Below are 23,924 nucleotides of genomic sequence, written 5' to 3' on the forward strand. Positions count from 1 at the left end.
TAAACAGAATGGTGCCAAGCTCAGGACTGCAGCGTTGATGGGATAACACTGAATGACACAGAGAAATTATCTACACTGTTGCAGAGGGTGATTGCTGGTTTGTTGGGGTCACTGAGAATATTCTTCATATTAAAAGATGGGGCAGTGAAAGATTTGTTCTCCATTTTTGCACATCCTAAATGACAAAGAGCTCGTCAGACTTATAACCTTGATCTAAGGACAAAGGTGAAAGAGCCTCCTAAGGCCCAGTTGCAGCTCATGGTGGATCAAATCCACAAATCCATTCATCCCTTGGACTGAGGGTTGCCCTGCCACTGTCAGCACAGAGCTCCTGCACCCTGCAGGGTACAGCACCCAGGGCCTTGTGTTGAAAACTGATATGGGGTTTGTTCAGAGAAACTGAGCAGGCACAGAGCTCCACTCTCATGAACGAGAGGAGCCATCAAAGAGAGCTTCTAAGGTAAATACATCCTCCTAGCAGGGCCTTATCTGTGCCCAGCAGATCAAAGAGCACTCCTGCACTGCTGCACTGCATGCAGGCCCTATCACCAGTGCTCTGCAGGGCACGCTGCCTGGCTGATGACTTGCAGGCCTGTGAGACACGCATCACACGTGGAACTCGTGATGATGAGTTTGGGGGTTTTCAATAAACACATATCTAATGTTAGACTGCCATTTGGGAACCTGAGCTAACACCCTGACCTTCAGAACACAGGAAGCTTCACAGCACCCAGGGGAGTCCAAGTGAAGGGACTTTTCAAAGATGCAAATTAATTTTATCAGCCACCAAAAAGGGATAATTCAAAAATGTGTTTGAAAATGTTCTCAGGACCTGCATGTGCCCTTAAATACTCACTAGCCACCAACACTTGTGATTTTCTAAAAATGCTTTCCATTTGAACTTTTATTCTCTGTCTCCATTGCCTGGTGAAAGACACATACACACAAAACAGACCAGGCAGGAGGAGGTGGCAGAACTTCTTCTACCCAAAGTGCTGTCAAATATACAACACCAAGCGTGAAGTTGGCAATCTTAGGTCACTTCTAAAACCAGTAATTTCCAGCAAAGGTTAGATGTTGAAGGAATAATGTCACATCTAAGAGATTATGCAAGGGATAGTTATTCCTTTGGTGAAAGAAGAAGCTACCCACTTGCTGGCCTATCTCAGGAAGTTGGGGTAGGATTTGTTAAAAAATCCTACTGTGCTGACAGAGAAGAGGGTAACCACTGGAAAAGGATGGTTAGTTACCTTTCCCTTTCAGGTTCACTGGGTATGTGATCTGCTCTGATTGCCCTCTTTCATCCTTCCTGGGGCAACGGCTGGAATGTTCTGCTGCCAACAAAATGCATAAAAGGGATCAAATGAATCTGAGGCCACAAATGAGTTACGTAACCAGGAATGGCTGATCCTGCACTGCCCAGATTCTCATGACGTCGAGGTGATGGCATCAGCAGGAACATTGCACCCCCTTCTGCTTTTGCTTTCACACCTGGGCAGTTTCCAGCAAACTGGGTTAGGGATCCCTCTCCTGTGTCTTCTGGGATTCATTGAGCCCTTCCACCACCCCAGACCCAGAGCACCCACAGTCTCTAACTGGTGTCCTGCTTACCCCACACTGCTGCCCCAAGGTACAAATGGGGCACAGTGAACATCCAGACCACTGCAAAAATTATTCATTGTGCCTCTTTGTGTTTTGGCACTTGACTATGAGCTCCTCCACTTGAGCATCACTTCCTCTTGTCTCTAAGGTTTCAGCTGGGAGCTGAAATGGTACAAATGACTTCTTCATTGCCACACACAGACAACATGGGAAGCCTGAATCCAGGGCTGCCATTCTTGGTCTAATTTCAAAGGAGGCCCTGTAAATGAAAAATCTCCACTTTGAGGTTATGTGCCCCACAAAATACCAGTAGCATTACCAGCAAACATTGGATACTGCACTAAAAAGATTCATATATTCTAAGAAGAGGGGAGCAGAGAAGTTAAAAAGCAGAATAAATAAGACTTTGACTAGAAAGAAGCATGCAGTATAGTATTCAAAACAAACCCCTAGCATCAGCATAACGCTGCTTTTGAATTTGTCAAAGGCAGAGAAGAACTGAAATAATTGCAGCCATTATTCCCCATACATTCATGGCAAAAAAGGCATGCTTTACACTGAATTAGTTAAAAGACTGAGTCAGGCACATTGTACACAGTCTTTACTTGTATGATCCCATGCCTGTCTTCCACAGAGGCTCTGCTTCATTCAGTCCACGAGACAGAGATGCAGAGGAACTTTCTCTGACTCACCAGATCAGCTGAACCCCATTAGCTTCAAATCAAGAGCACAGAATGAATCAAATTGCCTTTTTCAAGCAGAAGAGCCTTGCTAGAAAGAACAGTGGGAACAAAGAACAGGAGAAAGCTGAGCCTGAAAACCGAGCAGGAATATTATTAAGTGAATAAGAAAAGACAACAGAGAAGGTTGAGGAAGACAGGGGAACGAATTTATGGATCAGCTTGCCCTGACACTGTGGGGTTTGCCCACTTGTAGGCACTTGGATCACAGTTCTCCTCCCTTCAAAAACAATAACAAAACCTTCCTTTATGCACTGGTGCAGTGTCTGGCCCTGCATGGCAATTTATGACTTCAAATGTACAGATCAATTACTCCTTCCAGTCTTGGTGCGGCAAGAGATATCTCCATGGCTCAAAGATGCTCTCTCAGTGGAAACTGAGAGATCTGACTTTCCCCAAGTCACAAAGTACATCCTTGGCAGAGCTGGGAGAAGTTCAGGAAATTGCAGGGTGCAGAAATCCCAGTTCTGAGCTCAGCCCATGCATAAACAGGTTGCAGTTTTTAATGGCTGCTGCCAACCACGCTGACAAAGGGTTCTGGGATCAGCTGCCTTTGTGCCCTGGCAGTTCCTCTTACAGGCTCTGTGCATTGGTTCACCTGTTCTGGGGAACAGTTTCAGGGCAATGATGAGAAACACAAACAATTCAGCTGCTCTCCAACTACGAGAAAGGAGAGTAAAACAACTACAGTGAAGCAGGAGCTCACACACCAAGTGAGCACAGCTTCCCGAGGTCAGACAGTGCAAGAAACTCCCCTATGCTTGCTAATCTGACTGCAGAGATCTCTGTTCATGCAGTCTGCCAGATGCACTCAAAACAGACAGCTAAAATCATTCTCTTGACTAAAACAAGATACAGTGGCACTCAGCTGTGCAGGTATGATTTTATTTTAGACATATTTGCAACTAAACTCAGCCCAGCTGTTTGTGGACACACTCAGAGCTTCTGCTGTGAACCGAAGGGAGCAGCCAGCCTCATCCTGGTTGGAATTTGTTCACAGTGAGGTACAGGGACCCTAATGAGAAACAAGCCCTGCACTGGAAAGGACAACCAGGACAAGCTGTCAGTGAGGACATCAGAAACACCAGTGGAAAGCAATCATTTGGCAACACGTGAGCCCAGCAGTGCCAGAAGAGCTGTCATCTGCCACAGTATTTAGAGTAGGAAGTGACTGTCAGAGGGTTTGTTTGTATTTTTAATAGCAGCCAGTATAGATGGTTAAAACCAGAGAACACAACAGAAAAACCTGCTACCCTCACTCTAATACCCTTCTCTCTTCCCAGATATCACTGCACCATTTAGATGGCACCATTAAATCCCTATTTGCACACAGCAACCCTACACAACAGCCCATATAAAAACAGGAACACTGAGAGAGTGGCTTCACCCACTATCATTTATTATTCCACTTGACTGGATATCAGCCACGTGCCTGTCAGGCCCACTGCTCCATAGGGACACACAGAGAAGCTACAGGGTGTTCTGAGTCCATTCTGAAATTGCACACCCCAGACAGAAACACAGAGGGGATGAATAGCACAGACCCCAGAAGAAAAAAAATATCCCATTTGCTGCAACTTTCTGAAACTCCCAGTGATTTAGTTGTTTCAGCAGATGGAGCCATTGCAGTATTCACCATGGATTGCAAACTAGGCCAGTTTAGCCTGTTCAAAGGGAAAAAACCTTCTGCCTGCTCTGAGGACATTTTCAAAAGAATCCTCGGCTGTATCCAGGCAAGTGTGTGTCCCTTAGGCAACTGCACGCTCTTTAAACAAATGGACTGGCTTGCCCTGGATGTCCTAGGACTGATTTTTAGATCTATAGGATCCTTAGTAATTATACATTAGTATCACAACTGAAGTTTATGGTTTTAATGTGCATTTCAAAGCTGGTAGGTCTCCAAATCAAGCCCTCAGTAATTCTGGTATAAAACCCCCAGCTTTTGCTGTGAGAAGCACCATGAGAGTTTCCCCTTACTGGTGCTAAAATTCATTTTTTTAAAGGTGTGATGTCACTGCCATGGCAATGGCATCTAGCTGTAATTGCTGAATTTTTGTGTTGCAGGATAGCCCTGGCTGATGGAGTGGGGCTTTCAGAATATCTCCCCACACACATATTGAGAAAAGTAATGCAAATAAGAACACAGCAATTCAAGTTTCCAGAAATACATTCACTTACGAGTATGACTCCTTAAAGGTTGTAAGAAGATAACTATGATCATAAATTTGGGCATGAAACAGCAAGCAATTCATGGTACAATTAGAATTTGAGATAAATGGATTAATAATCTCTTGCTCCAGCATCTAATTAAGAAGAAGCTGAATTCATCAAAGGCTGCTGTTGACATTATACATTACTGGAGGGGAATTGGGATTTAATATCCCCTTGGTATGAAAACTCATTACCATTTTCCCTGATGGAGGCTACACATATACAAGGGGCAAAGATTATGACACTTAATATAGAAAGACAAAATGACAGCACTGACCCCAGCTTTGCATCCTGCATAAGACCTGCTCATAAGCTACACAATGACTTAGTGAGCCTTCCCCACATTCTTTTAAATGCTTTGTCCTTTTCAGGGTTGCAGAGAACACAGAAGCTCTTCTACAGTGACAACCACAGCAGCTCTGGGACGTGCTGCCATTGTATTGCCCTGGTAAAGCAGGGTGACACTTCTAGCCCAAACCAAATCTCTCACCTGGGGCTGTGGCTTTCACCCCACAGCAGGGAATGTCTCACTGAAAGCAAGTTCAGAGGCTGCAACAGCAAACCCATGCTTTCAGTACCACAAACCTAAGAAAGACATGAATGCTTTGTTGTATCAACCAGGGACACCTGGGCTTTACGGGTAACCTGCCATAAATCAAGGGGAATTTGGTGAAATTGAGAACTAACTGAAGGGTTGGACAGAAAGCAAAGTCAGACATCCAAGGAATTTCTGCCATGAATTTCCACTGAAGGCTGGAGGTCCAGCTTCTAATCTACCATTCCTTCCCAGACTCCAAATCAAAGACTTCTGATTGCACTAACTCCTGTGGTAGTTTTTGGATATAAACAGCTGTTGAAATTGATGCCACAAATCCCTTCTCATTTGGGAATAAATCTAAATTTAGACCCTAGTCTTCAAATGAATGCATGAAGCTGATCTACCTTACTGCATTACTAATGTTCTTTACAAATATGATGTCCTAAAGGCATTTTGTTTGCCTTTGTGTATATGTTGCGAAGAATTGGATTAAAAGGATGGATTCTGCTAGAAATATCCATCATTATACAGAACAAACACAATTAATAATGAACCAGTTTACCCACTTTTAAAAAATATCTTTCTATAAAAACTGCAGGAAGCACAAGCAGATTGAAAGATGAAAAGAAGGAAATAATAAAAATTACGAAATAACTGTACTCTCCACTGGTGTGAAGACATGGCTGATGTGTGTGCCCACAGGCTGGGCTGGGCTGAACCTGTTGGCAACAATGGCAAACTGCAAATTCTTTGTGGATCACCCATCAGGCTGCTGCAAGTCAGGAGTTGCATTTATGGAGCTGAAGCTTCTGAGCCTGTGGGCTCAACAGAGATTGTCTGGAATGGACATAGGGAAAAGATGAGACTGAAAATAAGACAAAGCATATTTCTGGCCAGCTGCTCAGCCTCCCCTGGGGGAATCAGACCACCCTTGTGAGGAACCTTCTGTGGATGAGGCACCTTGCAATGGCATCAGTGAAAAAGCTGGGCAGAGACTCTGTATAAATCAAGTTTTAAACAGCTCCTTTCCAAACTGTGTGGTCCAGTCTCTTCCAACCTTTTTCAGCCGTACAAATCGGCTGAATTGGGGAAGGAAATCAGTATCAGTCTCTGACAACTCAGGAAGCTGGGTTTCCATGAGACATTCTCTCTGAAAACTAAATGCTAGTTTAGTTAAATTCAGTGTTTTGAAGGATGCCACTCCTAATCGGCTTTGCAGAAATAGCCAGCTGTTTCTGGTGTGGGCAGTCAGAGAGAATTAGGATGATGTCATTACATCGACAACTAATTATTTGGAAGGAAATTGAATGTGAGGGGAAATGTAAAAGTAGGTGAAAATGTAAAAGCAGAGGAACATTCTGCAATAACAATGTAACCTCATGCAGGAAAACAAGATGAGCGATGTTTATTAGGAACAGGAGCTGAGTGTGTGTTTTCCAGTGCTTCTGATGGGTTGACCTCAACCAGCAGCCAAACCCCCATCCAGCCTTTTGCTCACTCCATTCTGTGGGGAGAAAGGGGGGAAGGTGAAAAGACTCATGGATCAAGTTCAACAGAGAAAGCAAAAGCAAAAAGAATTCATTCACTACTTCCCATCAGCAGGCAGATGTCCAGTCACTGCCTGGGAAGAAGGGTCTCAGCATGTGCAACCATTGCTTAAGAACACAAACACCACGACACAAACATCCCCCTCCTCCACCTCCTTTCCCTGAGCTTTTATTGCTGAGTCTACATCATAATGAATGGAATATCCCTTTGGTCGTGTCCCTTCCCCATCTCTCACCTTGCCCCCAGCCCACTGACCAGAGGAGGGAGCAGAAGGAGCCCTGCCTCTGTGCAAGCACTGCTCAGCAGCAGCCAAAACTCTGTGGCAGCAGCAGCCAAAACTCTGGGCAGCAGCAGCCAAAACTCTGGGCAGCAGCAGCTCTGCTTTAGGCACAAATGCAGAGCAGGGCACCACACAGGCGGCTGTGAGGAAAGTTAACTCCAGCCCTGACAGATCCAGCGCACTGCTCTGTCACAGAATTATTCCTGATGCTTAAAGCCAAAGCAGGCTTGAACGCAAAGGATGCTGTAAACAACCTGCTGCAATTTTAAGCAGTTGCGTAAGACCTTCATCTTCAACGTCTGACTCACACATTTCACTGTCGAAAAGCTGGGACTTGGTTTGTGGAACGAGCTCATTAGGAACCACAAACTCTATCCTGTTTCACTTGAAGTGAAAAACAGCTACCATCCAGTCTGACATCTCTACTAGAAAGCTGTAGAATTGTGGGCATTTAGAACTGGAGCACAGAAACAACTCTGCCCTGCGTACAAGCCTCAGAAGGGACATAAGGGAAAGGCAAAAATGTCTATGACACAACACTTAATGCACTCTGAGGCTCCAGGATGGAGCCTATTAGTCAGAAGAGAACAAAACGAAAGGATTTGCATTGAAGCACCCATCAAAGAAGGTGCTAATATCTTTAAGGACTGCTAATTGTAATATTGAATCATCAACAGATACATGTTGATACACGTTGATATTATCAACAAAATAACAAAATCATCTTCAGTGATTTTGATGAAAGCTTCTGAAGTGGATTTACATCTATTTATACCACTGAGATATTTTGTCCATAAGTCTGTGAGGAGATAGATTTTTGAGCTCCTTTTTTTGAAAACAAGATCTAAACCCATCAGTCATCTCAATGAGATTACTCTGGGCTTACCAAACCTTCCCCACTTAATGTATTTTTCTGTTATTTTACTAGCTCTGCTTGTAAATACAGGATTATAAGAAAAATGAGAAAACCAAAAGATATGCAGCTTCTCCTAGGAGAGGTTAAAACCCTGTCAAAAATCCTCATCTGTGTTTGTGTGATAAAGGCAGCCACTGAGCACAAGACACAAAGTCCAGAGAAAATGTGTTTTCTTTTAACACATCTCATGGGGTTTTGTTGCTTTTGAATATAACATTCCTGGATATTTAGCTGCTGGCAATGAGATAGATTGCTGGGCATGTACAGGGATGTTTGATGAAAACCAAGATAAACTTTACAGGATCACAGAGCAGTCCCTGCCTGGCAGAGCAAAGCTGTCAGATCTGAGGATACACCGAGACAGGATGTTCTCAGAACTACAGAGCCACTCAGCTGTCAGACGATGCAAGCTGCCTGTCTTGTCTCTTCTTTGCATTCCCCCACACTGTGAATCACTGGAATTCTTCCAGATAGGATGCTCAAAATGAACTGCATTTTTCCCTTAATCCCTGGACTCCAATGGTTAATCTCTCAAACTCTCCCCCCATGCTTCCCAAACTCCCATCACCTGGGATCCCCTGAGTGGTTTGGCAAATGAGAGTGGGTAGAGGAACATGCAGGGTCCCACAGGCATCCTTTTGATCAGGGTGCTCTGCCTAAATGGGGGTGAAACAGCTCCAAACTCACCCTAAGTGCAAAAGTGAGCAGTGCTGGATGGAGAAGGAGGGTCAGCTACTTTTGGTATTGAAGAATGCTGAGGCCAGCCAGACTCATCCATCCCAAAGTTAAACACCACAGGAGCAAAAGAGCTTTGCCCATGATCCTTGCTATGGTTGAGTAACATCAGCCTCTATTTAATAATTATTTTGCTGGCTTGGAAACAATTGCTTCGATAATGCTGCAATAAATAGTGCACAGGGAGTTATACCTACCTAGTCTCTGTAGTAAATAATTGTGATTAAGATCTCTTAATCTAATCATCATCAATTCAAATAAATAAGGTGTTTTTTTCATACAAATATATTTGTTTTACCATCCTTACTCCTGAAGGACAAAGTAGTACAAAGGCTTAATTCCACCTATATAATCCTTTAGACATAAACCATTGACCAAGTCTGGGGGTAGAGTTGGAAGCAGCTGCATCTTGTCTCTGACAAGGGGTTTAGAAAGCAAGGGGGTCCTTTCTGCCTCTCGTGACTCAGTGGGAGGATCTCCCTGATAAACTGTGTCCAAATCTTCCATTCTGCCTGTGATGCCTTTGAACAGCTCAGAAATTGCTGCTCTCAGGCAGCCCCTAGAAACTGATCCACAGCAGCCACCTCTCTATCTCCCCATGACGCCAGGAATGCCAGCAAGAAACTGGGTTTGCTCTGCTCCTCATGGAACTCCTAGTTGATGTTATATTAATAGTCTTTCTCACTGGAGACACAGAATTTTTGGTGTGCTTATTCTGACTGTAATCCCATTATATCAGCCAAATTCCCAGAATGTATTCAGTGTAACCTGACATTTTTACAGCATTTCTTTTATTGAAGGATGAAAAGCTTACTCACAAGTTAAGATTCTCTACTTTTTGACACAATGCAGTGTGCTCCAGTGAGGTGCTGTTACATTTCCCTTCCCATATTTGATCAGAGAAGAAACAATTTGGATCTTTTCCTGTTCTAGTATGCCTCAAAAAACACGGGACAGCCTGACCACATATCCACAGTCCAGAACTGAAAAGCAGCAGCCAAGAGGCAATCAGATGTAAGGAATTCAGAGATTCTGCTGGCCGAAGACAGTGAGCCATGGGCCAAAAGGAGCATTTATGCTCTGAAAGAGCCCTGGAATAGCAGCATTCTGCTCATCTAGTGCTGACAGATGAAGGGCTGGAGTAGCACTGAAACCATGGTTCAGAGAGCACAGGCAGCTGGACACATGAAGTGCAGATGACTGCATCCTCTGCAGCTTGTGATGCTGAAGAAGCCAGATGGAAAAAATCTGAATGGAGACAGTGAAGAAATTGTTGGCATTCATGTTGTGGTAACTGACTGATTTCATAAACGTGAGTTGGTAGGAACTGACTCTTCCTGCAATTCAGAATTCAAGCTCTTCATTCTGGACCTTGTGAAAAATGTAGGGTTGCCTTTTTTTTTTTTTCTTTTCCCAATAACTCACTTAATAAAACTCTCCAGAGTAATATAAACAAGAGTGAAAACCTAGAGTGAAGAACAGGAATATTAGGATATAAAGAGAAAAGCATGAAAAATATCTGCAGCCAGATTTACAATTGTTTATCTGGGTCTGAAAGACAAAGAATAATCTTTTCTTCACAGCAGTAAAAGCTGCATATTGTAGCTTGTTTTTACTGGGAATATCCTGGATAGCTCAGAAAAAAAAGCCCCCACATAATGTAGAAAGTGAAGTTCATATAGCAACCCACCCATCTCTTCCTTTCAAAGAGGTCATCAGCTTCTAGTTTTTATGTAATTTCCTTAAAAAAAAAAAAAAAGAAAAGAGAAAGAAAGGTTTTTTTCTGTGCACAAAGATTGATTCATTAGATGTTTTTTGTCTCTGGGCATTGAACAGCCTTTAGCTGAATAGATTTGGAGTTCATGCAACTTAATTGGAAGAGCATCATTTCCAACATCTCCCTAGGATATTTGCTATGAATGGTGAGACACAAGAAAAAGAAACTGCTGATGTTTAATGTTTTGGGCTGTGGAAAGGATTCATTGTTTTGCTCAGCAACTTGAGTGCTTTATGAGTAGGAAGGGGTCTCCCTGTCAAGAATGAACACAGTACTTTTCTTTCACCCTTGTCATGTGAGTGGATGTGAAAGAAACTAAAATACAGTGAGTTTTCTACTCACATCATCACAGTCACCTTGAGACACCAAAAGTTTGAGAAATGTCCCCCCTTTAGAATTTGCTGCACAGTCATCAGCAATTTCCTTAATTTGTTAGTAAAGGCAGTTATCACAATTACAATTTTCCCACACTTCTAAACAAAAACAATTGTGAATTGTCATCTAAGGAGCTCCAAATGGAAGAAACATCAACAATTTTGGCAGCATTCCCAACTAAACCATCAAAAGTTTTAGCAACATGGCACCACTCCTTAAAGTAAGAAACTTTCTTCAAGTGCCTGCTGCTGATTTAACTGTGACTCTCTACTTACCAGAAAAACTACACAATGGTGAAAAAGCCTTGGAAAGTGCTGAATCCACTCCTGCATAATAACAGAGTCAATGACAGCTGGGAAAAAATATTGGAATTCTAGAAATGTTTTTTTTCTTTCGGATTTTTTTTTGTAATGCCAGCTATAGCATCTGGTTGATCTCCTGACTTCAATACTGCTTTATGAAAAGGTGTTTAAAAGATTTTGAAATTCACCATATAAGCTGGCCAGACTCCCTGCTGCCTTCTCTAAGAGACCCTTGCTGGAAGATGGAAGCCAAAAGGTCATTCCCATGGGATGTGTGGTTACCCTAAATCCCATCATTTCATCTGTGGCTGTTCTCCTGTCCACAATATGTGTAGATATGTGAGGACACAATCCTCCACACTTCCTCCCCATGAAAAGGAATGATACTCTGAAATGTAAATACGAATATGGTGTATCATTACTACTGCTGCTGAACATCTCACATTTACAGATAAATTGAACAGGAAAGTTATTATCTCAGTTTAACTACTGATTTGTGCAGCTATCCCTTTTCCTTCAAAAACTGAAGCTGTGCTGGACTGCAGAACCTGTCCTTGGAGAGCAGAATTTATTCACATCATGCAGCACTTAACTCCCTCAGGATAATCCCACTGAAGCCAATTGGTTTACTGGAGTTATACCCCGTATCTGCACAACAAAGGGGGAGCAAAGACACGGTACCACTTAAAAATGAGGTCTCCCACTGCCACGGGCAAGTCAACTGATTAGGAAATGCAAATTTGCTGAGTGTAACTTCCAGGAGGGAAAGGAGTAGCTAAGCAGCATTAGCTACTTAGTAAATAATTAGCTGAAGCAAGGCAGACATTCCACCCGGGGCTGTGGGTGAGGGCTGTGTGTTACCGTGTGTGTTCCTTGCTCCAGCCCTGCTCTCAGGAGTGTCAACACCGCACGCCCGGGTCCTGCTGAGGATCCTTCAGCAGGGTTAGACAGTAAAACTCCGGCTCCTCAGATGTCTCATCTAGGGATGTTAATGCAGCAATAAACCCTGCCAGAGCTCCTGATTGCTGGATAACACATGCAAATAAGAAAAGCAAATCATTCTGTAATCCTCTCTGCCTCAGAGGGGGAAAAGGCTCAAGATTAATCTTAATTTGTGCTGTGGTTTAGTCAAATATGATCATTCCTCTCCCACTCTGACCTTAAAAAGTAAGGTGAGGAGAGGCCGCAGGGAGAGGGAGACTTCCTTCTCTCATCAGCGTCCTGCAGCTCTTTCAGCTGACTTATTTAATGTTATTTAGATGACCCAGGGTGGCTCTATCAGCTGCCTCTGTCATCACCTCACATGCAGATGCCGACGTGCCAGAGCTCAGCAAACTGCAACACACAGAGACACCGGCCTGCTCTGATCAAAGGACCGGGAAGAGGAGGTAACAACCCTGCTCCCCCAATTTATCTGATATTAAATTGGCTGAATTCTGTGGTATTCAAGATTTTAGATGTACATAGATCAGATGTAACAGGCTGTTCCTCGATTTCTAAGATTTGACTCTTTCCTGCACTTTGCAGTCTTCTAATTTATTTACTGTACTTTCAAGTAATTTGGGTTTTATACATCACAGCTCAACCTTAATTCTGTAACACTTTTCTCTGTCATTACGTGGTTTTGGCATATATCAGTTATGACACAGGACATTCCTTTTCCTTCAGGAAGGTCTTAAAATCATATTTATGAAAATATAATTTGGTTTGGGATGCTGGGCTCGTTATGCATATTTTTACACTGAGATTCAACACAAGTGTTCAGGAATAAGAACCTGCCTGGTACCTTTCTTGGGACGAGAAGGCAAACATAGTACAAAAAAAGGGTGACTTAATTTTGTCTACCAACCTCATTATTCTTTAAAATTCTCACAAAAGTACCATTCTTCAACTGATTTTACAGTGAGTGTAAACATCTTTCCCTCTGTGTTCTTTCAGCTTTACCCAGTACTTTGGGCTTTCTGCACCTTGGTGCTTATTTCTGTATCACATACTGGAGGATGAGGCATCTCAGGACACAGGGAAATTGTGTTTTTCTTTCTTCTTTTCCCAGATGTCTTAGCTGTGCAGCCTGGAAAAAGCATGTTCCATTTGCATAGTTCTCTGTTCTCACTCACACCATGCACATTTTCATATTTAGCAGAGGGATTTGTTTCCTAAACCTCATTAAGCAGGGAATATTTTACTAATCCAATTCAGCAACTTATAATTTTATCAGAACTGTCCTTTAGAAAGAGCTTTCAGAATTTGCTCTGCAACTCAGCTGGAAAATGTGCCCAGATAGAAGGATTTATTTTCCAAACAGAGTCTTAATCTCTCATTAAAAACAAAAATCAAAAACCAAACCACAAAAACAATACAGGACAGTAGTGTTGCTAAAATAAGGATAATGTCTGCTTTCTATGCTATAGAAAAGAATCCAGCATCTTACAAGAAATAACCTTTGCATTAAATCTCTCTTTGGGGCATGCATTTCCCTTACAGCTGCTGTCAGTATTTAATGTACCTAAGGGGAAAAAGGGCCACTGGAATCAGCAGTGTGTGGGTGTCACAAACACACAGAGCATTTCCTCTGCTCACACAGCTCACAAAATCTCACCATGTCTTTGTTGGCTGATTTTTATAGCACAGACTGCCACGGTACCCAGGGGACATGGAAGTGACGGAAGCACATCATCCCGAGGCCTCAGCCCACACTGTCTGTGCTTTATTTTTCTCAGTATGAAATAAAACAGCACAAGATTTAGTAAACTGGTTCAGATTTTATTATTTTGCATGGGTCTGACTCTGATGAAAATGTTGAAGTACCAACACGCTAATTAATGATGACAAAACAGTAACAACAACGGATCCAGCTTGGGCAAACAGCAGCAGGAAGAATGCTGAGGTCATAAGAATTAAAAGATGATTAAAGATGCATTGGGCTACGCCTTAGTCATGGACTGAAAATGTCATTAAAAAAATCATCAGACCCTCTATAAATAACTCCATGATTATTTCTCAGGGAAATTGTCAGGTATTTCAACACTGTTCAATTGTTTACTTTCCTTCCTCCACAGAACAAAGACTGAAATATTTACTAGATTATTTACATGTTATTTTATAGACCACTGTCTGTACAAAAAGTGATGTTTTCAGCATATACAGCTCAGGGAATAGCAAGAAAATTTTAATCTGATGAAAAATGAACTACTTTCGAAACAACAAAACAATGAGCAAAAAAGTGCACAAGGTCAGGTTCTAAAATGAAGTAAAATTCTGATCAAAATGGGGGATAACCACCGCTTTTATCCTTACACGACCAAACCCAGAATTCAGCAAAGGGTATTTGATTCTGCCATCAAAACACGACTTGATTCTTTGTATTACAGCACTAAAATAAATTACTTTGGGCTGTAGCCTCCCCTTGAAACCCAGGGTATTCACAGCTCATTTGCACTTCCTTCTGCCTACTCAGCACAGCCACATCCATCAGCCGATCATGTGCTCTGCACAGTGAGCCACGTCCTGAACTGCCAAGGAGAAACACGGGCACAGCATCCCCTTGGAAAAAGCACATTCCGGTGGGTGCGGATGGAGGCGTCCGAGGCGCAGGGAAACCTCCCCGCCTTTGGAGGAGCCGCTCGGAGGGCCCTGCCCTGCGCTGGGGCAGCTCCTGGGCGCCGCGGGGCTCAGGGGCACAGGGCAGCCGTGCCCAGCCTGCCCTGCAGGGAGCACAGATCCCTGGAGTGCTCTGTGCTGGAAAAGGCCTTAGAGCCCATCCTGTTCCACCCCTACCACGGGCAGGGACACCTTCCACCGGCCCCGGCTGCTCCAAACCCCGTCCGGCCTGGCCTTGATGCTCGCAGGGATGGGGCAGCCACAGCTTCTCTGGGCACGCTGTGCCAGGGTCCCACCACTCACAGCGCGGAATTTCCCTGCAAAAACCAATCTCAGCGTGAGTCCATCCCCCCGTGCTATCCCGATACGAGCCCGAGACCCCTCTAGCGCAGCTCGGGCTGCCGTGCGGGGGGACGGGACCGGCTGCGGAGCGCCGGCGGCGGGGCAGCCGCGGTGCCCATCCCCGATCCCGCTCCCGCTCTCACTCCCGCCCCCCGATCCTGCTCCTGATCCCCGATCCTGCTCCTGATCCCCGATCCTGCTCCTGATAACCGATCCTGCTTCCCGTTCCCGCTCCCCATCCCCAATTCCGATCCCCAATTCCGATCCCCGATCCCGCTCTCGCTCCCCCCTCAGCGGGGCCGGGCCGGGGCGGGCGCGGCGCATGCGCGGTGCCGCTGGCGGGCTGTGCCTCACGGGCTGGCGGGAGCCGCGGCCCGGCCATGGCCGAGGCGTATTTCCCCGTGGGCCCCGGGCTGGGCATGGAGGAGAATTTCCTCTCGCTGGACGATATCCTGATGTCGCAGGAGAAGCTGCCGGGGCGCGCCGAGAGCGCGCTGCCGCGCCTGGCCGTGTTGCTGGGGCAGGGAGCCGGCAGCGCCGAGTCCATCCCGGAGGTAACGGGGCGGGGGACTCGGGACACGGCACAAGGGACTCGGGACACGGCACACGGGACTCGGGACACGGGACACGGCACAAGGGACACGGGACACGGCACACGGGACTCGGGACACGGGACACGGCACAAGGGACTCGGGATTGTCCCTCTCGGGAGGGGACGCGAGCGGGGGGCTCTGCCCCGGGGCCGCCGCCTCGCCCCCCCTCCTGTCGCGCCTCCCAGGCACGGCCGCCCTCTCTTCGTGGTCACTGCAATGATGCTGTCCGCTACTTTCTCAAAAGTTATTTTTGCTTTTATTGTATGTGCTTTGCTTGTTTGGTTTTTTCCCCTTTTTCTTCTCTTGCTGTTTCATAACCTGGTTTCACTTATTAAATGAATATGGTTTCATTTATTAAACCATAAAGTATCAGTGGAAAATCCGCTTTCTGTGTCTTACGATAACAACGCCTCTAAAGTGTGTCTGATTTATAGTACAGTCACAAGAGACTGTTCTGAAAACAAAATTGACTTTCTGTAATTCTGGATGTTCATTAATAAAGTTCATTCTATGTCTTTCGGGCTGCTTCAGGTGTGCTTTCATGGCAAGGATAACTTTTGGCTTCTCTTGTTCCTCCAGGGGTCAAAGCTGGAAATCCCTCTGTGGCTTGCCAAAGGGCTGCACGACAGCAAAAGGAGAATCATTTCTGTGGAACTGCCCAAGATTTACAAAGAAGCCTGGAGGACGGTGTTCAGTGCTGATGCCAATGTGGTTGATCTGCATAAAATGGGGCCCTACTACTATGGATTTGGCTCACAGCTCCTGAATTTTGAGAATCCAGAGAATCCTGAGATAGCTCAGACTATCCTGCAGGCAAGTATCTGAATCAGGTCTTGAAATTTAGATTTGCATTTTTCTGTCTGCCTTTTGTTCCCAGCTGCTTAGCAGTCTGCAGGAAAAATATCCTGGTTTAGTCCAAATGACTTCTGGATTGAATATGGATGATCCTCTTGGCAGCTGCACAGGCTGGTGCTGGAAGCCTCCACTGTGCATCCAGGAGTGTAAATTTCCCTTGGTGTTCCACCCTGCAAATGTGGTATTTCATAAAATCCTGTAAAACAGGACTAGAACAGATGTAAGATTATTTAACTATACCTGTCTTTAAATCTGTCTAAAGCAGAGGCCTCACACTGATCGGGGCAATCTCTTTCAGTGGCTCGCCAGCCTCACCTTAGGAGGTTTGCTCCAGTGTCTGAACCAAAGCTCCTTCACAGCAATACAAGCTCTGTTCTGTTAGTCTCATACAAAGTAAATGCTGAGGACAGATAATTCTCTTCCCTCCTGCAGCAGTCCCAGTTAATTTGATATTTCTCTATGGGTCATGCTTCCTCACCTCTGATTGCCCTCACTGTGCACTGCTGATGCCTCTCCAGTGGCTCTGCATCCACTGTGCCGTGCCCTGAGCAGCAGTGCAGTCTCGTGCTCAGGACTTGTGCTGATGAAAACAAAAGGATTTCTTTGTGAGTTTTGCGTGGCTGTGATCCCTTGGCTCATCTTGTTGCAGCATCTGGTTTGTCACGATGCAGTCACATGGATCTGTGTTTGGTTTGCAGTCCACAGTGAGATGGTACAAGTTGGGTCTATGAATAAATAATTTCCTGACTTTGTGCTATTTCTGCCTTAATGTAAAACATTCAGTTAGTCCTGGGTGAATGACATCCTATTGTTTCCACACCATCTTTCTAATTAGTCAGGATTGTTATAAAATCATGAGTTCTGCTCCCCAACATGCCTATAGCCATCCCCTCTGCATGTTGCTTGCTAATTTAATAAACACAACTTCTGTGCCTTTCGTAAGCTCATTAACTGACATCTCAAGCAGTAGTTGGTTCCACAGGGACCCCAGTGGAGCTCCACTCGGTGTGTTCTTCCATCCTGGCAGGAGCTGTGGGTGATGGCTGTCTCTCCTGACCATCTTTGGGTGGTCTGGATAAATCTTCACCGAATGCCCCATGACAGATGCCCCATGACAGATGCCCCTCTGCTGCTTTTTCTGCCTGTGCAAGGCCTGGCATCCTGCCCTAGCAGGAAACCAGGCTGGGCTCTGGGAGTTTGTTCTTGGCAAGTCCATGATGACTGTGATTCTTTTATTGTCCTGCAGAAGTTTCTGTATTGCTCCTTTTTTCCTGTGTGCTTCCAGGAATTGATGCTGATGGATTTAAAATTCCCTGGCTCTTCCCTTCTCCCTCTCCATCTCCCCTTTCTCTTTTAAAAGATAGATGCCATATTTGTCTGTTTCCAGACTTCAGTCTTCTTGAGCTTTTAAACATAACCACTAACAGCTCTGGGATCTCTTCAGCCGGGTCTCTAAGTGTGCTGGAATGCATTTTATTGCATTTTTGTTTTCCTTTCTCTGTGCTATACATTAAGGCTGATGCAGAGAGGCTTTTAAGTGCTGCTGCTTTCTTGGAGTTGTCCACTGAACACGTGCTTTGTGCATTGAGGAGGTGCCCACGCCTTTTCTTGTCTTTTCTCTTTCTGCTAATGGATATCTTAGGAAAAAAAGCCACAGTGGAACTCATTACTTATTGACAGAAAAATCAAAGCATGCCAGGCTTGATTTCTCTTTTAAAAAGCAAACAAGAGGGGAGTTGTGCTGACTTAAAAACCTGCTCCAAAATATTCTGGAACTATGAATGGGAAGTGTAACTGGTAACAAAGTCAAAATGACAGTTACTAATTTATAATATATTTATCCTATAAGTTCTGATGATTCTAAAATCAGCTTCTGAAATAACAAAGTGTAGTTTTCAAAGAGTTCTGACCTTTTTTTTTCCAGTTCCCAAATGCAAAGATAGAAAAATAAAATACCTTAAATACATCTTGTTGATTGACTTTTCAAAGTTATGCTATTTATAACTTGTAGATTGGTTTGGTTTTTTACCTTTTTAATGGTTATATGTTTTTCCAGCTACTGGATGCTTTACAGTAGCAGATTGACTTAACTTCCAGGACATTTACAACTTGCAGCTTGTGCATTCCTGCAGCAGCTGCTGTAGCATGAGATTCATTCCTCCTGCTTTAGAGCAGTGATTGCTGGAGAAGTGAGACAGAATAGATCATAATTGTGTTGTATCCTGTGGTCTCCTCAAGCCTGTTGTGAGGAAGCAGCCAAAATCCAATTCTGTTTTTGCGTCCCATCCGGTATCAGGCATTTGATGTCCCAGCTCAGGCACGAAGTAGTTCTGTCTTTGCAGCCAAGCTTAGCAAGTGCAGTTCTGCTTGCAGACCCTTGGTCTGTTGTGAACAGGAGCCAAAACCTTTGGCTTTTCAGTTTGGAAAGCTCAGAGCTGCAGGTTTCAGCTGGAGTGGCTCTGTGTTGGCTGTCAGTGACTGTGTTTGCTCTCTGCAGACGTTCATTGCCCGCTTCCGCCGCATCATGGACTCCTCACAGAACGCCTACAACGAGGACACGTCCGCGCTGGTGGCTCGCCTGGACCAGCTGGAACGGGCTCTCTTTCAAGTGGGACAGAAAGGCCTGAACGACTTCCAGTGCTGGGAAAAGGGACAGGCTTCCCAAATCACAGCTTCCACTCTGGTGCAGAACTACGGCAAGAGAAAGCTCGCAGAAGTGGATGGTTAAAAGCCTGAGGAACATGAAGTGACAGTCGGGGGCACAGATTTACAGCCTGTCGTAGAAGAGGAAAATTAATCAATTTAGGAAAGGACAGGCTCCCTGTCCATTAATGGGAATTCTTCTCTGTAACAACTTTGAGAGACTAGGGAGAGTTTTAAAGGCAGAGGGCAAGGGTAAAAAACCACATCACACCACTAACAGCCTTACAGTTTACTCGTAGCACTCCTGAGGAGTTGCAGTTAAGGTGTTTGCTAGTGGCTGAAAGGCTATGAGAGGATTTTCTAAAAGGGTAATAAATACTAATTATTGTTCCAAAATTATATTTACAATACCAGATCTGGAAAGAAGTGTAATTAACGTATTTCATCTTGTGCTTCCCATCCCAGCCTCCTGGAAACAGCTGTTGATTCTATGAACAGCTGTTTCCAGATTCCCTGTTCTTTAGAGAGCCCCAGTGATGTGGAAAAAATGTGATGCAACATTACTTTTGGGGTTTTTTTTATTTCTTATACACTGAGGTGGAACAGGTGCTCTTTGTGAGGCAGGAATGTTTTTCTTTGCTGACTCCTGTACACAGTGGCAGTGCCCTGGAGAGAAATACCTCAAACCCACACAGCAAGTGGCTGCACAGGTCTCGTGCTGCTTTGTCCTCTCTCCCTTTCTGCCCCTTGTGACCTTGGTGCTGTTTAGTAAAAAATGTTCTTGTTTGATGCCTGTGGCTTCTGTGCTGGATGTGTCTCTGTGATGGGTGTTCTACAGAGGAGGAAACAGAAGGCAGCAAAGAATAAAGTCAGGAGCAGATAAAAAGCAGAAACTTTAATGGAAACTCTGTCCCATTAGCAACCTGTGAAATACTTGTTTCTCCATGAGAAATTCTTCTGATTTCTGAATTTGGTTGGTAGGAGGGACAGAGCAAATGAACTGAGTTTCCTTGCTTCTGATCCATCCAAATGAATCTAGGAAAATGATCCTAGTAAATGTCATCCTTGCCAGTAGGAGTGACTGGATTTGGGACTTGCTAAACAGCACCGTGGTTATCATCCCATGTGGATGCCCTTAATCACAGATCATCTTAAGTCCCATGGGACTGAGAAAAGAAGACATGGTTATCTCTGTAGGACTTAGTTCCTGCAGTCATGGGGGTGGTTGTCCTTTGGGAGCAGTATTAGACATCTTACAGGTGCTTCTGTGCCTCTGTAGAAGGAAGACCTTGAGAACCTAAGCAGAGGAGCTGGATCCTGATGCTGCTTCCACTTCTGTGGGAATCCCAGGGAGGTGGCAGCAAGATCCAAATCTCAGAGGAACTTTTACTGGACTTGCAGATGCACCTGGGTGTTGGATGCTGTCAAACAAGACCTCGAGCACAAAGGGCCATTCCTTGGGCAGAGATGTTCAAGCTCAGCCTGTGGAGGTTGTGAGAGGGGACAGTGTTGTGCCTTCACAATTACCTTGGTGCCTCCCCCTCAGCTGTCCTGCCACAGGAGGCTAACTGGAAGCTTGCCTGACAAAGTATTTTAAGTATGTGCAGGATGAAATGCTGCTGCACTTAATGACTTAATGGCACATAATGGCTTATGCATTTGTCAGTTGTCCATTTCTGGATTTTTATCCTGAATAAATGTTTTGTAAAGCAATGCTGATAATGTGAAAAGTCTGTTGTTAATTGTGCCACAGCAGAAAAATCAAATGGGAAGGTCCAGGTCTCTACAAAAGTGTGGCCATGAGAGATAATCCCTCTGCTCTTACAGATAATGTGGTCAGGAGCTAACTCGTGCAGCTGTGCCAGTGTAGAAATAGTTCCTGTCTGACTTAGCCCAGGTGGGACTGGCAGCTTGCACAGGTTGTGGCAGAGACCCTGCCAGCCAATCAATGAACTATTGCTTTAATGAATTGCATCTTTAGGAACATAAGATGGCTAGAGATGATTTTGTGTTACCTCAGCTTTGTTGTAGTGGTGGTGGGAGGTGGGAATTGGCTCTGTGCAGATCCTGCTGCTGCAGGCACTGTGGCAAACACTTCATGTACTGTGGCAGAGCTGTGATCAGTGCTGCAAGGGGAGCAAGTTGAAGTCCATCTGTGGCAAGAAGCATCATTCAACTGGAAATACTATTTTACTGAGATGGCTTTGGGATGTAGCTGGTTTATAACCAAAATCATGAGATCCATCAAATTCTGGACTGGTTTTGGTGACTATCCAGGCTAATTTTCTTGCATTTGTAAGAACATTTTTCTTCTCTTCTGCTGGATGCAAAATCCAAGCAGAAGGTTGGTCACTTGCCAACACTTTGTGCAACAGCCTTCAGAGTAGGGAGAAAAAAAAATCTCTGATGTAGTCTTCAATGTCACTGGCTTTTTGTAACAAGGCAATGCCACTTCTAGTAATTGTGAGTTTAGGACCCTTAAAAAATCTGATGCTGCAATTTTAAATTACAGTATTGGGTTAGTAAATCTTGGTTAGTTTTTTTCTGTCCAGAAGTATGAGAGTGCTCTTTACTTTTTGTGAATGTAGCTGTCCTTTTCCATGGCACTGCAGCAAGCTTTAAGTTAGAGGAGTTTGAACTTGTGTGTTTTCAGAATGGTACAATAAATCTTTGTTACAGAACTACACAGGAAAAGTCTGAAAAAGACTTTTAAATTTTATTTCTCCCCATGTCCTTCAGCTTTTAAACTGAAAGACTGCTGATGTTTACAACAAAGCAGTCCATAGACACATTTAACTGTTGCCACAAATTTTTTTATTGCAATCAAGTGAAAAAATGGGCAAAATTTGAGCAGCAAACAGGAGCAGCAGCAACACGAAGTGTTCTGGAAACTGACACACTGTAACACCACATATTTTTATGAGAAACACAGTGGCACCTGGCTGAGTTAAGAGCACAAGCTGTTCTCATCTTCAACCAGTGATTTTCTACTGGTTTTTGGATAACCAGCTACAACAAAAGCTTCATTCAAAATTTTAATTGAAATCTGAGTTTGGTAAGTTGTGCTACCTTGTTCTAGATTCGAGCATACACAAAGAGAGGATGTCATGGTTGGCAATGAAAATGAAGGATTACTGACTGCTGCAGAAGGAGGGAAGTGGTGAGAAAGCTGTGGAATCCAAAACCTTTCTGCCAGGGAGAAATTTGCCATCTCGTGGGTCCTGACCATGGTGGTGAAAAAGAACCCAGAGGGGGCTGGAGACAAGGAATGAAAACAAGAAGGAAGAGGAGCTTCCCCTTCCCCTGGGCACACTGAATCTGCTTGATGGGCTTTGTTTCCCAGTGGAAATTGCCCTGGGGAGCCTCCTCCCTGAGGCCAGGCTTGCTGGGAGCCCCTGGGGCCAACTCCTTGCTCTGCTCTGGGGAGCAGGACAGCACCACGAGCACTGTGCTGCTGCCAGAACGCTCCTCAGCTGGTGTGGAAAATTACAAGGGGCACAGCCCCAAAAAGCCAAGGCATTTGTTCTGGTTTTCCAAACACTTCATTAATGTCATTGACAATACCAGCAGGTTCCTCAGATTAGCGTGCTTCTATTTTTGAAGAGTTATTCCTCATGGCAGGCTGCCAAGCAGTGCCAGCAGCCTCATATCCTATCTGGATTGGCAGGACACGCTGGTCCATTGCCTTTCGTTAGCCTTTGTGAGGATTTACAGCTGCAGCTCTTTGCAGTGCTGCCCCACACCTTGGGGAAAATCCCCTTCTTTGGGATTCCCAGCTACGCCTGTGCAAGGCAGAAATCTCCTCTCTTGTGGGAAAAAAGCCACTTTTCTGCTGCTGGGTTGAGGCAAGGCACAGGCAGCAGCTGGGTTGGACAGGGTTTGGGGGCTGAGGAGCATAGATGGACACAGAGCAAGGAATCCCTTGAGAAACTGCAAATTTAAAGACAGTCCCAGACTTAGCCTCCTTGGATTTTTGTGTCTAGAAATGGGCAGTGGTAAGGAGATGTTCTCCTGAGGGTCATGATGGTGCTGCTCCATTTCAGTTGTGATGCTGTGATACAAAAAAAAGGTGGCAGAAATCAAACAGAGGTTGAAAATGGGATTTGTACAGCTTGTAGGACAGGGCTTGTCTCTAGCTGTCCTGTTGGTCCCTTGAGGGCCCTGTGTTCTCCTCAGGGAGAGCAGAGGAGGATTATGACAGACCCTTACAAACCCTTGCTGAACATAAAAGACAATTTCCCCCCGACTTCAGATCAAGAAGCTGCCAAATGCTTAGGATGTAGTGTGGCTTTTTTTTTTTTTTTTGTCAGGCATTAGAGCAAAAGTGGAGTGAGGAGGTGGCTGTGGGACTTGGCAGCGATGCACATGGTAGGAAGCAGGGAAGCAGATGCAGTAATCAAAGTACAATCAAAGCAGCCCTCACATGTTTCTCTTGCTGTGGGACCATCCTGGGCAGGGTGGGTGTATCTTTGCAGACAGGCTCCCATCACAGCAAGGATTTAAGATGAGTTTCTTGGCTTCACATCACAAATACAAGGTTTGCAGGTTTTTGGCTGTTTAGTTGATATCCTGCAGCCCCTTCCCTAAGTGCTCTTTGTGTCCATGAGTGGCTGAATGGCTGTTTCTCTGCTGGGGTGAGGGAACAAACCATGTGCAGTCACACTCTTTGCAAAGGCTTCCAGAGAAAAGTGCTCCCTCTCCTCAGCTGTGCTGGTGGAGCCCAAGGAGTGCTGATGGAGTGGAGCCAAGCCTGCTGGGCTTGTACTCTGTTGAACTGCCCCTGTGCATTTGGGGTTACTCCAAGTTTTCACCAAATCAGCAGGGTTTATTGCAGTCGTGGTGGATTTACTGATCTATGCCTGGAGGC

The 23,924-nt window shown here is 44.8% G+C and overlaps 1 protein-coding gene across 1 annotated transcript; it reads left to right on the forward strand.

Moving 5' to 3' along the window:
• The first annotated feature begins 15,284 nt into the window (after positions 1–15,284).
• GINS3 (GINS complex subunit 3) lies at positions 15,285–20,770 on the forward strand. The gene is made up of 3 exons (XM_063410895.1): positions 15,285–15,520; positions 16,139–16,372; positions 18,912–20,770. Exons 1-3 carry the CDS (start codon positions 15,347–15,349, stop codon positions 19,140–19,142), a joined length of 639 nt encoding a protein of 212 aa, XP_063266965.1. The 5' UTR covers positions 15,285–15,346; the 3' UTR covers positions 19,143–20,770.
• Positions 20,771–23,924: the final 3,154 nt, after the last annotated feature.

This window comes from Prinia subflava, chromosome 13, assembly GCF_021018805.1.
Source record: "Prinia subflava isolate CZ2003 ecotype Zambia chromosome 13, Cam_Psub_1.2, whole genome shotgun sequence".
NCBI classification, from domain to species: Eukaryota; Metazoa; Chordata; class Aves; order Passeriformes; family Cisticolidae; genus Prinia; species Prinia subflava.

What these genes read in the sequence shown, in the direction of transcription:
- GINS3 (XM_063410895.1), top strand. Translation starts at nt 15,347, where the DNA reads ATGGCCGAGGCGTATTTCCCCGTGGGCCCCGGGCTGGGCATGGAGGAG. An exon ending in GCGCCGAGTCCATCCCGGAG is followed by an intron (nt 15,521 to 16,138) that starts GTAACGGGGCGG and finishes TTGTTCCTCCAG; the next exon opens with GGGTCAAAGCTGGAAATCCC. An exon ending in TAGCTCAGACTATCCTGCAG is followed by an intron (nt 16,373 to 18,911) that starts GCAAGTATCTGA and finishes TGCTCTCTGCAG; the next exon opens with ACGTTCATTGCCCGCTTCCG.